The sequence below is a fragment of the Arctopsyche grandis genome, chromosome 11, assembly GCF_051622035.1.
Source record: "Arctopsyche grandis isolate Sample6627 chromosome 11, ASM5162203v2, whole genome shotgun sequence".
NCBI classification, from domain to species: domain Eukaryota; kingdom Metazoa; phylum Arthropoda; class Insecta; order Trichoptera; family Hydropsychidae; genus Arctopsyche; species Arctopsyche grandis.
The window spans coordinates 11,069,031-11,088,947 of NC_135365.1; the positions used below are offsets into that span (position 1 = coordinate 11,069,031).

The following is a 19,917-nucleotide window of genomic DNA, read 5'->3' on the forward strand; positions in this document are numbered from 1 at the left end:
ATTAAATATTTATAATATAATACTAATTCTTCAAAAGGTATAAAATCCCGACTGTTAAAATATTGATCAAAATGTATAAAAATAGCATTAATTTATGTACAAGTCATATGAGATGATCGAAACATATGTATGTAGTCATATTTATACATAATAATATGTAAATTAAACATCCTCATTCAGCTGTCACTCTGACACTTGTCCACGCTGTCCAGTTCTAAAAAACAACACCGGAGCGCTGCTGTCTATTTGCCGACTCCACGCTTTGAGCAGACAAATTCTTGCCGAATACACGCATTCGCCAAAGAATTTGCCGAATCCGTGAACTGGGCAACGTGCTTGCATTTTTCACGCATTCGGCAATTCTGTTGCCGAATGCGTGTAATAGACAATTTCACGGACTCGGTGTAACATATATATATGTATATGTTACAGTGAAAACATATTTCAAGTTAAAATATTGTCACTAGTGAAAATATATGTTCACCAATTCATGCAGTGAAAATGTATCAAACAATGAATTGACAACGTTTAACTCTATAAATTTAACCCTAACAACCCAATCTTAAATGAATAGGGCCAAACCTTACTTAGCCTAACCTATCCTAACCATTAAATAATATCAACCCTAACAATCTTATCTTAAATGAATAAAACCAACCCTGAAAATGTAACTGGTTATGATTTCACTGAAACGTCAGTGAAAATATATTTTCACTTGAAATATAATTTCACTGTGACATACATATATACTACCCACTCTTCATATGCAAGCATGGTACACGGTCCATGTACATATCAAATATCGTCATAAAAATCGCGAACAAATTTCGATCTTTCGACTTTCACTCAAGTCACTTTCGATGCAGTAACGGCCACCGGACAAGCCGCCACTGGTGACATGTGACATGTACATATATTGAAAAAGGTTTTTAAAAATTTTGCATTTCCAACTACTCAGATGGGAGAGACGATGAAAATTCAATTCAACAAATCCTATTTTTTGTGAAAAAAATTCAAAGCGCATGGCCCGGCATGAAATCTTGAGAAACCGACGTCTGAACCGGCTCTGGGGACAAATGCCCCCCTCCCCCCCCCTCTTCGAACCCTCACAGGACGTCCCTATCCAGAAACCCAGTTGAGAGTGGCTAAATATTTGGAAAGTGCCTAAATATTCCGATGCCCTCATTTTTGTCTTAAGGTCTGAACGCACTAGGTGACAGTGCGCTGCTGCGACGCTACACGACACATCAGAGTTGGTACAAAAGGCACTCGTAGTGCGCGCCAATAGGCACACGTGTCGCGCCATTCGTAGTGCGTTCAATCCAGAGAAATGTTTCTCTGATTCTATCTCATACAAACAATATTTGGCCGCGCCGCACCGCTGCAGTGCAGTGCCGCCTAGTGCGGTCTAAGCTTTATACAAACCTTTATCAAATTCAGTGGCGGCTCGTCCTAATGGGCTGCCGTGCTGCAGCCCCTCCTATAAAATTCTAAGATATATGTTTAATAATACATTTAATATTTCATTTATTAATGATATTTTTTTTATTAGTTGGATGGACGAACTATTGGGGCCTTCGACAGAGTAAATATTACTTACAATATCACCCATATCCAAAAGGGTGATATTGTAAGTAATGTTGACCGTTTCGAAGACCCCACTAACTTGTATGGTGACAGATGAATTAAAATGTTGCTGTACTGGCTGTAAAGTGTAACAGCGCCACGCTGAACGCTGCGCAGCCCGGAGTTTCGGAACGAGAAAGAGAAAGAGCTATTTGCAACTGCAGATAGCTCTTTCTCTTTCACTCACTCTGCCGTTTTGGGCTGGACAGTCGGCAGCCTTCGCCTGTTAAACGACATTCATCTGTCAGTTTGTTTAAGATTTCGCGCGCTTGATCTTACATTTGATTAGTTGAATCGCACGATCACAGCTTTATTCGTTTTCGTTACTCTTAATTGGTTGTGTACGAGCCCTCATCAAATCTTCGGTGAGTCGTTTTCATTTTGATAACAGCAAACTTTTTTCAAATCTGTTTAACTTTTTCTCGTAATTTTATTTAAATATATTAAGATTTTTTTTCTTTTAAAAATGGAAGAACAAAAGAATTCAGTAAAATATTTACAAAATTTGCACTTTTCGCGACTAGAACTAGAAAGCATTAGGCTGCCTCACGCCCAATTTAATTATTTCACAACCTGCAACTAGTAGATCTTTTAGTTACTCGCGAAAATTTAATCCAGACATTTATAAAAAATACAATTGGTTAACGAGATGTACAGAAAAAAGCGTGTTATTTTGTTATCCGTGTCTTTTGTTTGGAGGCGAGTCGCCAGGCGAAGCATCTTGGACGAAAACAGGAGTTATTGACTTAAAACATTTAAACGATAAATTTAAAAACACGAGGGAAGTGTCGAACACTTAAAAAATGTGTGTTATCTCACGATTTTGGGAAGCTTGTCGGCGGGAAATAGATAAGCATAACGAAAACGTCAAAAAAAATCGGGATGTTTTATTTAAAATTATTGATTGCGTTAAATTTTGCGGTAAATTTGAAATGCCAATGAGGGGACACGATGAAACAGATAATTCAAAAAATCCAGGAGTTTTTCGGGGGCTTCTGGAATATTCACAAAATTTCGACGATTATTTAAAAAACATTTTCAAACTTCTTCGGTTTTTAAAGGGACATCAAAAACTATTCAAAATGAACTTTTAGATTGTATTTTGAACGTGTGTAGGGAACAAATAAGTGCTGAAATAAAAAAAGCAACTTATCTAGCTGTTATGGCAGATGAAACAACCGATGTATCGATGCATTGTCAACAGGTTAATGTTTTTCGTTACGAATTAGGGGGTTAAGTTTTTGAAAGGTTTTGGGGTTTTTTTTAATCCGCGTCGCGAAACCAGCAAGAACGAATTTTTTTTAGCAATCTTACTGGAGTACCAGCGTATTTTTCGAAATCTTCATCGCGTTTGGACGCACCCCTTTAATGGGTGGTGAATTTTGCTAGTTTTTTTTTCAATAATACTTAAATCCACATGTAAGTGGTCGTACGCCAAAAATTGTGCTTATTTTGTCCTGTTAAGACATGATAGAATAATTATGGTGACATTTTTTAGAGATCTTTTCAGTGCAGCCCCGCCACTAAAAATTATCACGAGCCGCCACTGATCAAATTACATACAAGGAAAATATTCAGATGGCCTTCCATTGCATTTGACTTTACTCGTGATAATGAGAGGACTTAGAGGGGCCTCACAAGTGAAATAACCAAGAACCTATCTTCATCTACTAGAAATGACTCTGGTTGGGATGGATTCTTTTTTGAAATTGTCTAAGTCCTTGAAATCTCTTGAAGCTGTCTTGGTTTTTACATTAAGTCAAAAATTGATTGTTTTGAATTTTTTTAATTTGCTAAGCAAAATAATGAATTATGATTTAGGTCACAAAATAGAGCTTCAAACTTCTTGATTTTCAAAAAAATCGATTTTCTCAAAAAAGGTATTTTTAACTTAATTATTTCTGCCTGTGGGCCGACGATATTTGAATAGGCTTTTACTTGATACACTGTTGTGTTACAAATATCAAGTTAAAAATATAATTTAATCGATGTCAAAAATTTTTTAAATTCGTAAAATATTTTATAAAAATGTTATAGAAGTTTCTCACGAATATTATTCGAATAATTAATCGAGTTTCCAAATAACGATTTTTGGAATATGCAATAAAAAATTACGCCGATTACATACGAATATTTTTATTGGAAACTCTAATTGCCATATTCTCAAGTTTAAAATATCAGATACAAAATATATATTTCACTCAATATGTTACACAATAAAAATATAAGCTGTCGGAGAAAATTAGCATATGTGAATAATAAAATTACATATGTAGATGAATATTTTTTAGAAGCTTTGGTTCCAAAACCCCATTTCCTCGGGGTTATTGTTCAGAAATACTGAGAATATCGTAATTAATACAAATTCAAAAAGATTATATCTAAATTTTTAAAATCGCATCAACAAATATTTTCATATAACTTTTCCACTGTGGCTTTTTTTTAATTTTAACTTGTTTGAATCTTTAAATAACTGAAATAACAACATAAATTCAAATCTTCACTATTATAGAAAATTATATGTATGTACATACATATTTAGATAGCGTTAAAATATTTAACTACTTACACTTTGATGGAAACTTGTTTTATTGCACATTTTAAATAATATTACACGTTAAAAATGTAAAAAATCATACAATAGATTTTGTTTCTACAATAATAGATTTTGTGTTCAAATTTAAATGTCCCTAAAGGATATCAGTATGTCGCTATATACTAATATCCAAATGGTTGGCAAAATAAAATAAAAAACCGAGAAAAGAGGTTGAAGGAGCAAATTAAAAACCAAAAAACGCTTCATAATTTGTGGTGTGGGCGCGAGAATGAGATTATAATCGACGAGCGGTCTGGTACTGATAGTGTAACTGAATAGGATTAAATATCCGAAAGTGTAAATGAACAAAATTAAATGTCCGAAAGTGTTACAGAACTGAATGAAATTGCTGAAAATGTAACAGAACAGGATGAAATGTTTGAAATTGAATTAGACATTTCGACAAATGCAGTGGAGACTATAGACAGCAATGATTTTGATAATATAACGAATTGGCGGGAAAACTACAGAATAATCAAATTGAAACTATAGTTTTGAAAGGACCAATACGAGTTATAAATCATTATTACCCAAATACACTGTAGGGCGATCTTTTAACCACTTAAAGTCTGTTCATACCTATCCAGCACGACCCGTATCCTATTGGCTTTATTAAAGGGACAAAAAGGAAGTACGCATCATTTTGATTGTTATGAGAAGTGATTTAAAAAATAGGTTTTCCACAATCAAACTATCGATTGAATAGTAAATAATTTGTTTTGAATCATTTAGTAGCATCCTAAAAGCATTTGAATTTTTATTTAGCATTGAAGAATGTGATAAAATGGAGGGCAAATAAAACAGAAAGAACAATGTAGATTATTAGAAAAAGCATTAAGTGACAAAGAAACGAAGGATATAGAAGCAGAAGAAGTTGAAATTGTAGTCTCGAAATATTAAAGAAAGCAGTACACCAGAGATAGTTATGAAGTGGATATATAACAACCTAGAGGAACTCTTTCCAAATGTACTAATAACACTGAGAATACTTCTGACTTTGCCAGTTTCAGTTGCTAGGGGAGAGAGAACCTTTTCAAAGTTAAAACTAATCAATAATTATTTGCGATCTATAAAGAGTGAAGAAAAATTAAATGGTTTGGCAATTATATCGGTTGAAAAAAATATTGCTCAATCCCTTAGAATCGCGGCAGGATTTTTTAAAAATGAAAGCCAGACGAAAACATTTTATAAAAAGTTAAATAAATGTACGATTTTGGTGAGTTCTTTAATTATTATCACTTATCAAGTTTTTTTTCTGTTAAAAACGGAATTTTTTTTAAAAGGCGCCACAAATTGAACCGCACCTACAAGAAAAATATTTTTTTGATTTTTAAATGCTTTTTATTATTACGAAATTATGTCCACAATACATCTTATATCTATTTTAATAGCTACTGATCTACTGATCATTTTCTATTTTACAATTTAATTTAATTTGGTTAGTAATCATATTATTATATTATTCTAATGTTAATCTACAGCATAATAGGAAAAAGAGCTCAAAAACCTATTTACAATTCTTATAAATGCTCATAATACATCTAATACATAATATTAATTAAAGACTCTCTAAAGTCGATGACCTAAAGCAGATTGTGTTTAGGTAATCTGTGTGTTATATCTGAAGGGTATAGACATTTTGTTGTAATCACCGAGACTCTTCACGAGTGTGTTAGTATGGTTATACAAGAAAAATATGACGCGCCGGCCCTGCTGATATTCCTGTTAAATTCTATTAGTATTTTTCAACCGTTCAATGGATTTAAATGGTTGAAAATAATACGCAACATAAAAATAAACAGGATGCAATTACGATACGTGCAGTAAAAATAATTTTTTACTTTAAAATGCACATAAATTAAGTTCACAGATGTATTAAGTGATCGATCAAACGTGCAATATATGTTATATTATATCAAACGTTAAAGAAATACTATACAATACTTTAATTGCTCATAAAAATAAACGGAACGCACGTTGAAAAGATTTTAAATCATATTTTTTCTTTGTCATTACACAAATCGCATATATTGCAATTCGATTTACCTCATGGCGTTGTTTTAATTATGTTGCATCCCGTTTTATGTACACTTAAATTAATATGGGTATGTTTTTTAATGACGAACAATAAAATAATTAATACGCGTTTAATGTTTTCTTTTATAAGGCACGGAATTTATATCTAAAAGAATAAGTTTCAAAATAAAAGTTATTGAAAAAATATTTTTAAATTTTAAACCTATTCAAATATGTACGTTATTCAATTGTTTCAGGAACAAACTGTAGAATAACACACCAGTTCATTAAACCTAAGAAAATACAGCCGTTGCTTATGCAATCCACGGAATTATATCTCAGAATCATGAAAAGTTCAATAGCTTAAAAAATATGTAATTTATTTTGAGGAATCTTATGCAACTGTCATTAAAACTTGTTTAATAAATAATAAGCATTGAAAAAAAAACGCTTTAAAATTATTACCTTTTGTATCGTTTATTTAAATAATTTTTCCACTTCTAGTTTCAAATAATAATTCATTTCAATGATAATTCGAATTTCATTTAGTTTGTCATTGGGAAGAAAATTACGCAATTTATTTTGTTTAGCTAAGATATTCAGACGCGTATGTTAAAGGTTCATAAAAAAGTTCATTAATTAACCAATAGAAAATGAAATCCAAAGTTTGACTACTGAAAATCTAAATGAAACGAGTACACTTTGATAAACATGCAAATGTGTACATCATCCAAAGAACCACATGTGAGAAAAGTTCGAAGTGGTCATTACTCGAACTTATGCGTGCAGCTTTTTCCTCGTTTAAAAATTCACTTGAAAATAGTTACAGGAGGGAGTCATCCGAAATCTGGATATGTCGGTCGCTGGAAAGTGAATCATCATCATCATTTACAGCCATTCGCCATCCACTGCTGGATGAAGGCCTCTCCAACACGCTTCCACTCGTCTCTGTTTTGCGCAACACTCATCCATCTCATTCCGCACATTTTCCTAATTTCGTTCACCCATCTTCCTTGCGGTCTTCCTTTTACTCTTTTGCCTTCTCTCGGGTACCATTCAAGCACTTCTTTTGTCCACCTTTCGTCCATCCTCCTAGCTACGTGACCCGCCCATTGCCATTTCAATCTCTTCACTCTATCCACTATGTCCACTACCCTTGTCATATTTCTCACCCACGTGTTCCGCTTCCTGTCTTTCCTCGTTATGCCAAGCATACAGCGTTCCATACTTCTTTGAGTGCATTGGATTTTATTTTGCATCTTGGCGTTCAGTGTCCAAGTTTCACATCCATACGTCATCACTGGCAAAACGCATTGATCAAAGATCCTTTTCTTCAGGCAGAGTGGCATTTTTGATTTAAAAACAGCATTCATCCGTCCAAATGCACTCCACCCCAATTTCATACGTCTCTTTATCTCTTCATTTTTACTACCAGACATGTCAATTATTTGACCTAAATATAAATAATTATTTACTACTTCTACTGGTTTATCATCTAAGGGGATGCTATCAGGCATGCAATAACTATTGAACATTAGTTTAGTCTTATCTACGTTAATTTTTAATCCTACTTTTCTACTTTCCCTGTCCAGCTGTGTTAGTCTGATAAGTAGGTCAGCTGAATCACGAGCTACTAAAACTATATCGTCTGCGAACCGAAGGTGACTCAAAAAGCGACCATTGATGCTTACTCCGGCTGTATCCCAATCCAATTTCCTGAAAACTCCCTCAAGCACCGCATTGAATAACTTGGGCGAGATTGTATCTCCTTGTCTTACTCCTTTTCCTATGCTAAATCTATCTGTACCTGAAAAAATTTTAACTGAAGCTGTGGCATTCTTATATATTGTAGCTAACAGTCCCACATAGGGTTCCGGCACTCCCTGTGTTTTTAGAGCGTTAAGTACTGCATTATGACTAACTGTATCGAAGGCTTTCTCATAATCGACGAAACCTAGGCACAGTGGCCGTTGATATTCGTTGGCGCGCTCGATTAGTTCGCCAACTACTTGGAGGTGGTCCATTGTGCTGAAATTTGCCCTAAACCCTGCCTGCTCTATAGGTTGGTTCTCGTCGAGGATATTCTTCAGCCTTTCTGTAATAACCTTCGTGAAGAGCTTGTAGACCGCTGAAAGTAGACTAATGGGTCGGTAGTTCTTGATATCGCTTTTGTCGCCTTTTTTGTGTATTAAAATGATAGTTGCGTTATTCCATCCTTCTGGTATAGCTTGGTTCTGGATGCATTTGCTGAAAAGCCTAGCTAAGATATTAATTAGGGGGGGGCCGCCACATTTTAGTAAGTCGATGGGAATATTATCTTCCCCTGGGGTTTTACCATTCTTTGCAGTTTTTAGCGCGGCCTCTACTTCGCTAGGCAATACTGCAGGAACCCTTTGGCCGTGTGTCGATTCCAGAGTGGGGAATTGGCCGTTGTCGTTCTCGTATAGTTTTGCATAGAACGTGTAAACTCTGTCTATGATTTCTTCTCTATTCCTAATTATTACTCCGCTCTCTGATCTGATTGCGATCATTTGGTTTTTGCCTAAGAAAAGATCCTGTTTGCACTTTTTCAGGCTACGGTTATTCTTAATGGTATTTTCTATTAGCTTGCTGTTAAAATCCCTGACATCCCTGACTATTCTCTTCTTAATTTCCTTATTTACTAGATTGTATTCTTGCTTATTATTATCCCTATCTAAATTCCTTTTATGCTTAATTAGGTTTTTTGTTTCCGCTGAAATTTTGCTTAATTTAATCTGTTTCCTGAAACCACCTAATTTCTTACCTGTTGAGGTTAGAACCGAACTAATTACAGTGTTCAATTCCTCGATGTCTGCTTCTGGGTTTAATTTCCCGTATCGATTTCCAAGTTCGAGTTCGAATTCCTTTTTCCTAGACCTTAGTTGAGCGAAATCTGGAGAGTTACTGCATCCTTTTATTAATTTCCTACGTTCGCAATTTATATTAATGGCCATCTTGGCACGGACTAATCTGTGATCGCTGCCTATATCTACTTTACTTAAAACACTAACGTCTTTAACGGAGTGCAGGGCATTTGTTAGGATGAAATCGATCTCGTTTCTGTCTCCTTTAGGACTCTCCCAAGTCCACTTATTGTTGGTGTTTTTCCTGAAAAATGAATTAGTGATGAAGAGCCTGTTGTGTTCTGCGAATTCTATGAGGCGATCGCCTCTGTCGTTTCTTTGGCCGGTACCAAAATTGCCTACTGCTCTTTCTGTGTTTGCCTTTTGTCCTATTTTTGCGTTAAAGTCGCCCATGATTATTTTAAAGTGGTGGCGGCTATTATCGTATGCGCCCTGTAGTTTTTCGTAGAAGTCTTCTATTTCCTCGTCTGGGTGGCTAGATGTGGGGGCGTACACTTGGAAGATTTGACAAGTGTACCTGCTCGAGATTCTTAATACTACATAGCATATACGTTCCGATATGTCGTTTATTTCTATAATATTTCTTTCTATTCTCTTATTGATAAGAAACCCTACTCCTCCTATTCTACCATTTGGTAGCCCTCTCCAGTAGAGACAGTTACCACTTTTTAGGATTATTTGGTTTTCCTGTTTTCGTCTTACTTCGCTAAGTCCTACTAAATCCCATTTGATACTTTCTAGTTCATTCTCTAATGCAAGCACACTTCCTTCACTCGATAACGTTCTTACATTGTACGTGGCTAAATACAGGTTTCTATTAGCTAAGCTATCATCCATCGTCACTCTTACCTTGTTGGAGGTTTGGATATTATTTTTCTCGCATTTATCCAAGATGTGTTGAGAAAAAGGCGGTACTTGAGAGAGATTTCCATTCAAGGAGTGAGTTCTTACCGCCATAAACTCTTCTCTGTGGTCAGCTTTGACATATAGTCATTCTAGGTATCACTTGGATCACTTATGAGTTATTACATGCCATTTAACAGGGTTACTTTGTAAGTGAAAGTAGTTAGTTATGATAATAATAGATTAGCAATTGTTATACTACTTTTTTACAGATCTTTATCGTGAGACGCCTCTTTGGAGACAACGGATTTATATATGTGAGTGCGGTTTGCAATTTAATATTTTAATAATAACTTTAGTAAAGTATATAAAATTACACGAATTACTTTAATATAATTTAAATATGAAAAAGAACTGATAGACAGTTGGGAAACACCGTTTCTGTTTGCTATTATTCTATTAAGTAAAGTTCGTTAAAGATTTTTGGCTGGAAGCAATTATGTGGAAGATTTATTGCTTCTGTGGGACCGACTTGGCTGGCGAAGGACCCTTTTTTTGTATTCAGGTAGGGAGATGTATCTCGTTTGACACCGATTTGACACAAAAATTAGCACAAAATTTTTCGAAATAACTGATATAAAACCGCTTTTTACGACCGATTTGCTGTTTATTTTTACACATAAATTATACTAGGATGCAATTAGTAAAATAAGTGATTAGATGGTTAAGTTAAATTTCGTGCAATAGCCGGGTTTAAGCGAGTAATAGCGGGAGGAACGCAGAAGCACGTCCTCCTCACATGACACGAAAGACCGAACTCCGGAAAGTGAATAAGCGGAGATAAATAGAGAGATCGCGCATCATCATCACGAAAGTATGCAGAGCGGGGTGGCGGGTGGCGAATGGCCGGCTCACACACGTGCCACAACACAACACACCTGTCTGATGTGTGCTCGTGTTCGTGTTCGTGTTCGTGTGCATGCCTTGTGGAGTGTAGTGTTGTGTTGTGTTGTGTTGTTTGCATTCGCATCGGTATTCGTGGTCGACTGGTCTCGCTCGCTAGTTCAGGTGTGAATTTGCCGGTACGCGTGTACGAGTCACGGGGTTGGTACACGTGTCTGCCAATGCACCCAACGCTAAAACCAAATAAAAAGTATTATGTGAAGTGCAAACAAGTTCAAGTGATATTTTTTTCTTAGTAGTGTGTTTCGTTTTCGGGCATGGAAGTGAGTTCACTGGGAAGTGAAACATCCAAACATGGTTGGTAAATTAATTAACGTATGAAAAGTGTTTTAAACACCGTATAAAATAGCATTTCTCCGTTAATCGTGTCGTTGTATTTCCAACAGTAAAATGGATATGAATTCGCATCAAATTTACATATTTTCGTTGTTCATATAGATTTTTTTTAAATGATTAAAATATAAACTTGATAAAGATATTGTTACCTTTACATGCTATAAAAGACAAATGTAAAAACTATCAAAACCGCTCGAAACGAACAGTTGCAAATCTGTTCCACGAAAATAAGGTGCTAGTGATTTTATCTTCATAGCACTTGTAAGAACCAAAACTAACGAGTGCGTAAGACAAGTGAAAAGATCAAGCACAAAGACTGAAATTACTGCATGTGTAGGTAGTAATTTCAGTCTATGTGCTTGATCCAATATTAAAAAATAAATAAAACAAAGAGTAAATATATTTGTCGTTATCGTTCTGTACGTAAGTTTGAGCGTTCGACGACTAAATACGGATACATTTAGCTTCGCAGCTAGTCAATTTTTATTACATACCTCCTTTACGTTTCACTTACGATTACAATTCAGAAAAAAGTTTACTTCTTATCCGATCGTTTTCATACTTTGCCATATTGCTCATTTAGGTCATCAATATAAGTAAATGGGAGCCTCCGCCATTACGATACAGATAAAATATCGTATAAGAAGCATTTCAGGTCCGAAGATTTTTAATCTCGGTGACAGTTAATAGTCATTAATTTTATACACAGATGGCAGTAACAAAATAAAAAATTTATATACAAACTATACAAGAGGTATGTTTTAAAAAAACTATTTTTTTATGGAATTGTTTTAAGATAATTTTTTACAAACCTCTTTTACGTTTAACTTAGGGCCGGGACGCACCGTTCAACTCGCGAACAACTTGGTTGAGGGCGACCAGACCCATGCAATGCAGATAGATGGGACATGCCACACTCGTCAATTTGTTTGTCGTACACATTTCCATACATTTTTTCGTGTCGCGCAACAAGTCGGCCGACAAAGTTGCACGGTGCGCGGCCCGGCCCTAACGATTATTACAAGGTTTTTATTAGTTTCATTACAAACTCGACTTTACGACTATAAATCCCCACATGCACGAGTAGAACACTATATAAACACAATGGGCGAACACTGTTAATCTTATACATATATAAAACCATATTTTTAAATATAAAACCGAAACGGCGTCTGTAATTTGTCTCTGATTGGCTGTCGTCAAAGTCGTTTCTGATTGGCTGGATTAGTCAAAGACGTTTGTGATTCGTCGGTCGTTAAATAATATTATTTTTTTCCGAATTAATTAAATAAAAAACACAAATGAAGAATTTTTTTCATGATTCGACGGTATTCTCAATAGACTGCATTTCCATTTTCTATTTACCGAGCGAAGCCAGGTAGCACCACTAGTAGGGAATAAACTTGAAATATAAACAAGTAATTCTGTGTCGCCTTCGATACAATCCTGGTTTATTAAAATGAGAGTGCTGATGAAGAGGAGGTGGGATGAGGAGACGAGGTGTTGGTGGTGGTGGTGGTGATGATGATGATGATGATGGTGATGATGATGGTGGTGGTGGGTCAGTGTGGTGTTGGCTGCAGTGTCGGATGGTGATGCCGGCTGTGTGCGGCGGTGGCGGCGGTGGCGGAGGCGGCGGTTCGGCGGGAGCTCCGGCCGCCCCCCCCACCCCTCTCGCGGCGCCCCCCCCTCAGGTCAGCCCTCCCCCTCCCCCCGCCCGCGCGCCTGCGCCCTTCTTTCAGCCCCCCATTCACCATCTGTGTGATGACGTTTGAACGAATTCCACAATAGAGCCTTTCCGCTACTAAATAAAGTAAACAATCTCAAATACAACCATCACAACATTCCCCGAGTGCCGCCTTTTCCTCTCTGCCTCGTTTCCTACTGTTCTTCTATTCGGTTTCGATTCATTTGTTTCGTCTTTAAATTATTTCACTTTTATTTCAATTTCTTTATTAAAAGACAAAGGAATTAAGTTTTATTATTTGTCATTTATTTCCGATATGAAAAAATCAAAATGGATGCTGATTTCTTTTTAATATTTTTATATGCAAAATAATAAATAAATCAAAAATGCGTCAACATTTTACTAATATTTTTTTTTGTTTCAAAAATTACGAAAAATGATTTTATAAAGTATACATATACATATGATATAATAGAAATGATTTACTACCGAACCTAAAGGAATAAAAAATCATACCTTAGAAACGTTTCATATTCAATTTTTATTGACAATCATAAATATTACTGACATAAAGGAAAATATAAATTGTTTATTATTTTACATCTGGTTTACGTGTCTAAAATAGGTTTAAATCTGATCTATGCTTATTGTAACTAATCAGGATTCCGTTTCTTATTTTATATTTTCTTTATTTCAGAGTTTGATTTTGCAAAATATGGCCGGGGCCGGTAAAGATGAGAAAGGAGAGGAAATAATTCGACAAGGGATGATGACTAAGAGATCCCAAAATAAGAAACGATTCACGCCTGTGAACTACAAGCAACGATGGTTCATTCTCACCAGAAAGGGACTCACTTATTACGATATCGAAGGAGAGGTAAAATAATTTCCATACAGTTTAAAGTAGTATCGAGTCGAAAAATACCGATACAATTCAAATGTGCTAAAACTTATCATATGTAGCTTTACCGGTTTGATAACATATCACTTACGTGTAACATATCTTAAATTTACATTTAATTTTGTGCCGCTTAAGGAAGGAATCAATTAAGTAGGTAAGTAAGATCTTAAAATTAAATGTAATAATCATTTTTATTTTGTCATTGTTTTAGTTGGTTTTTTGTCATTTTCTGTTGCCTATTTAATTGTTAATTTTAATAATACGTTATAAAATAGTGTAATCTGTTATTTTACACAATTGAAAATAAATTAATGCACTGAGGTTATTGCCTAATAAATATTGAAACTTTTATATTAGCATCGCTATCACTGTTATGTAGGAAAAGTTCTGAAAATTATCTTATTTTTCTGTGTATCAAATAATATCACACTTAAAAAAAATACACATACGAAATTAGAATAAGTAAATAGAAAAAGTAAACAAGTTTTTAAAATAGATGTTCAAATTTACATAGTTTCATATTATCTTTTGCTGTCTTTTTTATAGTTTTGTGATCTGTAAATTAGTCTTGTAATTCATGAAATTTTGTCACTAAAAGATAAATAATAAAAAATATGAAGTTTAAACTTGACATGTTCTGATTATAAATAGATTTTAATTTATGTATAAAAAATATTTGTACATTGCTTAGATTAACATGAATTCTAACCCCAATACTTTTTTTACTGATAAGTCAAAATTAAGAATAAATGAATAAAAAAATAATTTTTATGCCATCCCTGTAAAAAATCTAAAATCTGTCCTATTAAGAATATATAGGCCTTATTAATGAAAAAAACGAAAAATAACTTTGTTTTGTACATATTATATGTATCCAAACAATTTCCATATGATACATCCATCTCTCTTTAGAATGAGGATATTTTAAATACTTTGAGAACAGATTCTATTATACATTATTTTTAACATTCTAGAAATTTTAACACTGGAACGTATGTTAACCACTTATGGGTTTTAAAGATATTTTGTATAAAGTCTGTATTCAAGCCCTTTATGATAAGGATCCCTGCCCTAAACAAAAAGGTCATTGTTATACGTAAGCATGAAAGAATGTCAGAATTATAGACCAATCATACAAAATTTAAAAGTATTTAAGAAAATTTCACAAGTGGCGAATTTTTTATTAATTGTATTACTTTATTATTTATTTCTTTTATATTATCTTCATTATAAATTAAAGGAAAATTTATGCCGAACCGATTAATGAAATTACTAATTTCAATTGTATAAGTCTTATTGTAATGTCTGATATAACATACATATGTATGTATGTATGCCTTATCTGATATTATCAATTTAGTTACTAGTATTTGACCTTATGTTTTTAGTCAAAATTGCGTGTATTAGGCCAATTTAATCAATTTAAAATTGTCCAAATAGATTTTTGCTTTTAAGCATTCCTTTACAAATTCATTTGAAATAATTTGGACCGCCTTTCCTTTCTTTCTTGTTACATGCAAAAATTTTATACTCGGGAAAGGCGGCCGTAGCCAATGGACCCAATATTATATTTTGTCAAGATGCCGTTATCAGGTTGCCATCTATGGTAATAATTTTGCACATATAAAAGTTTATAGATTATAAATTTTGAAATAATATTCAAATAGTGGTGACATAGTGGATCAAATGGTTTTTGCTAATTTGACGAGGAAACGTTTCAACAATGAAATTAGTAAAATTGGCAAACTCTGATAGGAAACGATCGACTTGGAGTCACAAATATCCAAGTCTCACCAGCAGCACTATAGAAATACTCTGAATAAATTCTTTTCAATCGAGGTCAACCCACAGGATCGAACCTGGCAACCTCTCGGTGGTTAGGATTAACGCAACCACCAAGCTATCCTGCTATTATGTACATTAAATTTTAGAATTCAACTGATATGATCGGAGTCATTCCTATATGTTCTTATATATGGATGTTTCAAAACTATGAAGCAGATGATCCCGAGCTTGTATGCATTGTAAACATGTACTAACTACCCAATCAGCTGATTAAACTACCTTGATGATATGCAATCAAATAAACATTGCTATTGCGTTATGGTTTTGAAACATCACAATTACTCATTTACTATGTTTAAACGCAAAATGCCTTCATTTGAAGAAATTAAAAAACACCTTGCTGTTTTATGCTTATTTATTTCGTCTTTGTTGCCAATTTATTTATATATGTACATAATACATTTACTTTATGAACATCCTTACAATTAACCATAGTTTCGTTTGTTACGGTTTCTTCAAGACTTCGAATAAGTTTTCATACATTTTTCGCATACGTTTGACGCGACACCAATGTTTCTACCAATGACGTGCCGTGAAAATCCCCCTATTTTTGTCGCACAGCCTTACGTGTGCAAGCAGGATACAAGGAGACTAGGTGACATAGTAACAAGTTCCCTTGTATCCTATCCTGCTCGCACACACGTAAAAAAAGTGTGTGTGACAAAAACAGGAAGATTTTTTCGGCACGCCACTGGTTTCTACCTATAGCTTCTGGAGACCGAACACATATGTAAATCTTCCCATGTTTTCAGACCCTTTTAAGGCCCAGACACACATAATCGTACGGCACAGTATGCCTAGGTAGACTCCAGCTGTGAATGGGAGTGTCATATAATTTTTAATTCGTACGATCTTATTTTTTCGACAAATTTCTGAGAAATACATAAAAAAAACCTCGATTCTCTAGAGAAATTGTATTACTTCCGGATGATGTATTACTATCGTATCGATAAGCATTTTAGTCACCGATATTAAGTTCAGTTTGATAGAACTAAAGGCCTGACAGCACTATGCGACCACGACGCGACACTGTAGTGCGCGGCCAAATATTGTTTGTATGAAATTGATGAAATTGGAAGATTACTGTGAAAAAAAAACGGGAAAAAACCTCTCAATAATAATATTCGTAATTACGGTTTTATCGACGCGAAAGTATGAAGCGCCAGCGTGTAGTTAAGGAAATGTGTACGTTGGTAACCAACTTGCGCGCACGCATGCCAACGCTTACATTACGTACTACTCGTAACAATCCTACATATACATATATAAAAATCAATGTTTGCCTGTCTGTCACGTATGCGTTCCTATACTTTAATTTAATTTGATTATTAAGTATTAATTTGAAACTGAAACATTCACTTATCGAAACGCATTGAGAAACGGGAACGGGAATTGCATGCGTTATTGTACGATGGAACTTTCAGGATTTATTGTATGCATGTTCGGGAAGCTTACTGTCAAAAAAAAAAAACGGCCAAAAATGGGAACGGAAACGGGAATGAGTGAAATTGCAACGCAATAATTTCAAATGTTTTCGCGTCGCGACATGCGTTGTTATGGTAAAATAAACAAATAATTGAATAATTTCAATAATGTTCGCTGTCTGCGTTTTTCCGACAAATGGGAACGGGAATTATGTGCGTTATTGTGGCATTGCAACGCATGCCGGGTTCAGCTAGTACAAGGATAAAATATCGGTTGTGGCTATTTGCAGGTACTATATCTGCGAATTATTGGCTATTTGCAGGTACTATATCTGCGACAGGCGCAAAGCCTTCTGCGCATGCGCGTGAACTTATAATCCGATTATAATTTCTTACATATAATGTATGCTAGACTTGTTTAATCAATCGTTCATTATACATGAGGCAAATAAACTTCGCACGTTATTATAATAGATTTATATCATTTAGCTAGTTTGCGGCTTGTAAGACTTGTATGTAGTTATTATACGTTGTATATGATAATAATTTTCTAACAATTAATAATATTACCTAATTTGCATTATATTTTTTACTCTACGTAACTTTACGAGTTCGAACTAAATTCTAAGTGGTTTAAAACAAAATTTTAACAGTTAACACGCTGAACTCGAATAAAAATTAAAGTAAAGATATTGAATCGACTGGTTTCGGAAAGAAATTTGATGTACGAATGACAAATTACGAAGTGAATACGAATTACGAATTACGTTTTGTGCATCGCCGACGTCTCGACGCCTTTGCCCCCAGCGCCCCCGATTCCTTCGGCATCCCGGGGCCTTCGCCCCCCCAGCGGAGCCGACGCCTCTGGCGCCCCCAGCGCAATCGATGCCTTCGGCACCCCGGGGGCTTTGCCTCCGGCGCCTCTAGCGTCCCCGATGCCTCCGGCTCCCCGGGGCCTTCGCCCCCAGCGCCGCCGATGCCTCCGGCGCCCCTAGCGCCCCCGATGCCTTCGCCTTCGGCACCCCGGGGCCTTCACCCCCGACGCCACTGGCGCCCCGGGCCTTAGCCCCCAATGCTCCAAACGCCTGCGGCGCCCGAAACACAAAAATGAAAAAAATGAAAAATGTGAAAAAAATTGTTCCCCATACTGGTTGATGGTTGATCGTCCATCACAAATATACAAATATATATATTTAGCGACAGTCCGTTTTTATATATAGTATTTATATCATTTAGCTAGTTCGCGGCTTGTACTTGTACGTGTGTTGGTATTATACGTTGTATATGATAATAATTTTCTAACAATTAATAACTAATTTGGATTATATTTTTTACTCTACGTCACTTTACGAGTTCGAACTAAATTTTAAGAGGTTTAAAACAACATTTTAACAGTAAACACAGTGACAGTTCACGCGCATGCGCAGAAGACTTTGCGCATGTCGCAGATATAGTACCTGCAAATAGCCAATAATTCGCAGATATAGTACCTGCAAATAGCCACAAATTAAAATATCACCGAAAATACTCAAGGGGTGAGACTTACGTAGGAACACTGCGGTACAGATCTGGCGTATCTTCGCGAATAGCTTAGTTCTACGTCGAACATAATTCGCAAAGTTTAATCCGTCCGTTCGGCTAAAGCAAATTTGAGGGGTTGAGGATGCGGTCGTATGCGGGTTATTCGTGTCCGTCGATACGATTCGGGGTCGGAGGGCGCAGGCGCCGGACAGCGACTGCGCCCCCGGTCGCCGGCAGCCGGCAGTTCTCCGCTGTCGGTCACACACGCCCCCTCCACCACACGGGGCACATCTAACACACATCAGGACACACACCCACCCATCCGGTATGTCGCCAACCCCCATATTCCCCACAACCCAGCTCACCATTTCCTCCTCCATTTCATCCCTCACACGCCCCATCTCCTCCCTTGCTTTTGTACTTCCTCTGTTTTTCTTTCCTCTCCTCTTGACCTACTGTTGGGTACACACTCTCACCTGCTCGACCCATTCGATCATTTTACCGCCCCCATCACTCCACACCCTTCCTTCCGACCCATTACTCGGCTCGACCCTGCCGATTTGTCTTAATGACCGTTTTCACTTCGGTTTGATTCATATTTGACCCATCACTAGTTGAATACACACTCGATTGATCAGGGCTGTTAAGTCAGAGTCTTTTCGAAATTCCACTGTGCGTGTTAATCGCATCTACTTGTTACTTAACTTATATGATTATTGAATCACTGAGTAAGAGTGACTCACCAACACCCTATGTATACAGATCTGATACGCAGTGTTTCTATCTTTGTCTTTTTCTTATGCTTAGATCAAATTGAGGTGAGGTCTGATATTTGACGAATGCGTACATTTTATTTGTTTCATGTATATTCATAAAGATAAAAATTTACCGTTTAATATCAGATTTTTAAAAATTGGTATCCACAGCCCTGTTAGTTTAAGTTTTTTTTAATTATTTTATATAAACGTCTTTAAAGATTTTTTATGAAAAATGTTGTGGTTTCTAATTCATATGAATCATCTCTATAAATAGTCGTATCAATTTAAAATTAAAAAAAGAGGTTGTTATTGAAAGTCTCTATACTGGCAATTGTATAATTTGACCCATTTAGACACAATATTTTTAATTATTGGACTATTCTCATGAACATCTGATATAATCAATTAGATATTATTTATTAAATTAGCGTAATTTATTCCATACCAGTGTGTTCTTTCTAACAAAAAATACCTACTTGTTTTTTTTTTTTAATATCATATTCTACTGATTTTTGT

General features: G+C 35.5%; 1 protein-coding gene across 1 annotated transcript in view; it reads left to right on the forward strand.

The window, feature by feature from the left end:
• The first annotated feature begins 12,812 nt into the window (after positions 1 to 12,812).
• Positions 12,813 to 19,917, forward strand: part of Btk (tyrosine-protein kinase Btk29A) — a 40,182-nt gene continuing 33,077 nt past the window's right edge. The window contains exons 1-2 of the mRNA XM_077441682.1: positions 12,813 to 12,959; positions 13,650 to 13,829. Of these exons, the coding sequence (XP_077297808.1) occupies positions 12,855 to 12,959; positions 13,650 to 13,829 (285 nt within the window). The 5' untranslated portion in view covers positions 12,813 to 12,854. The remainder of the gene's footprint in view (positions 12,960 to 13,649; positions 13,830 to 19,917) is intronic.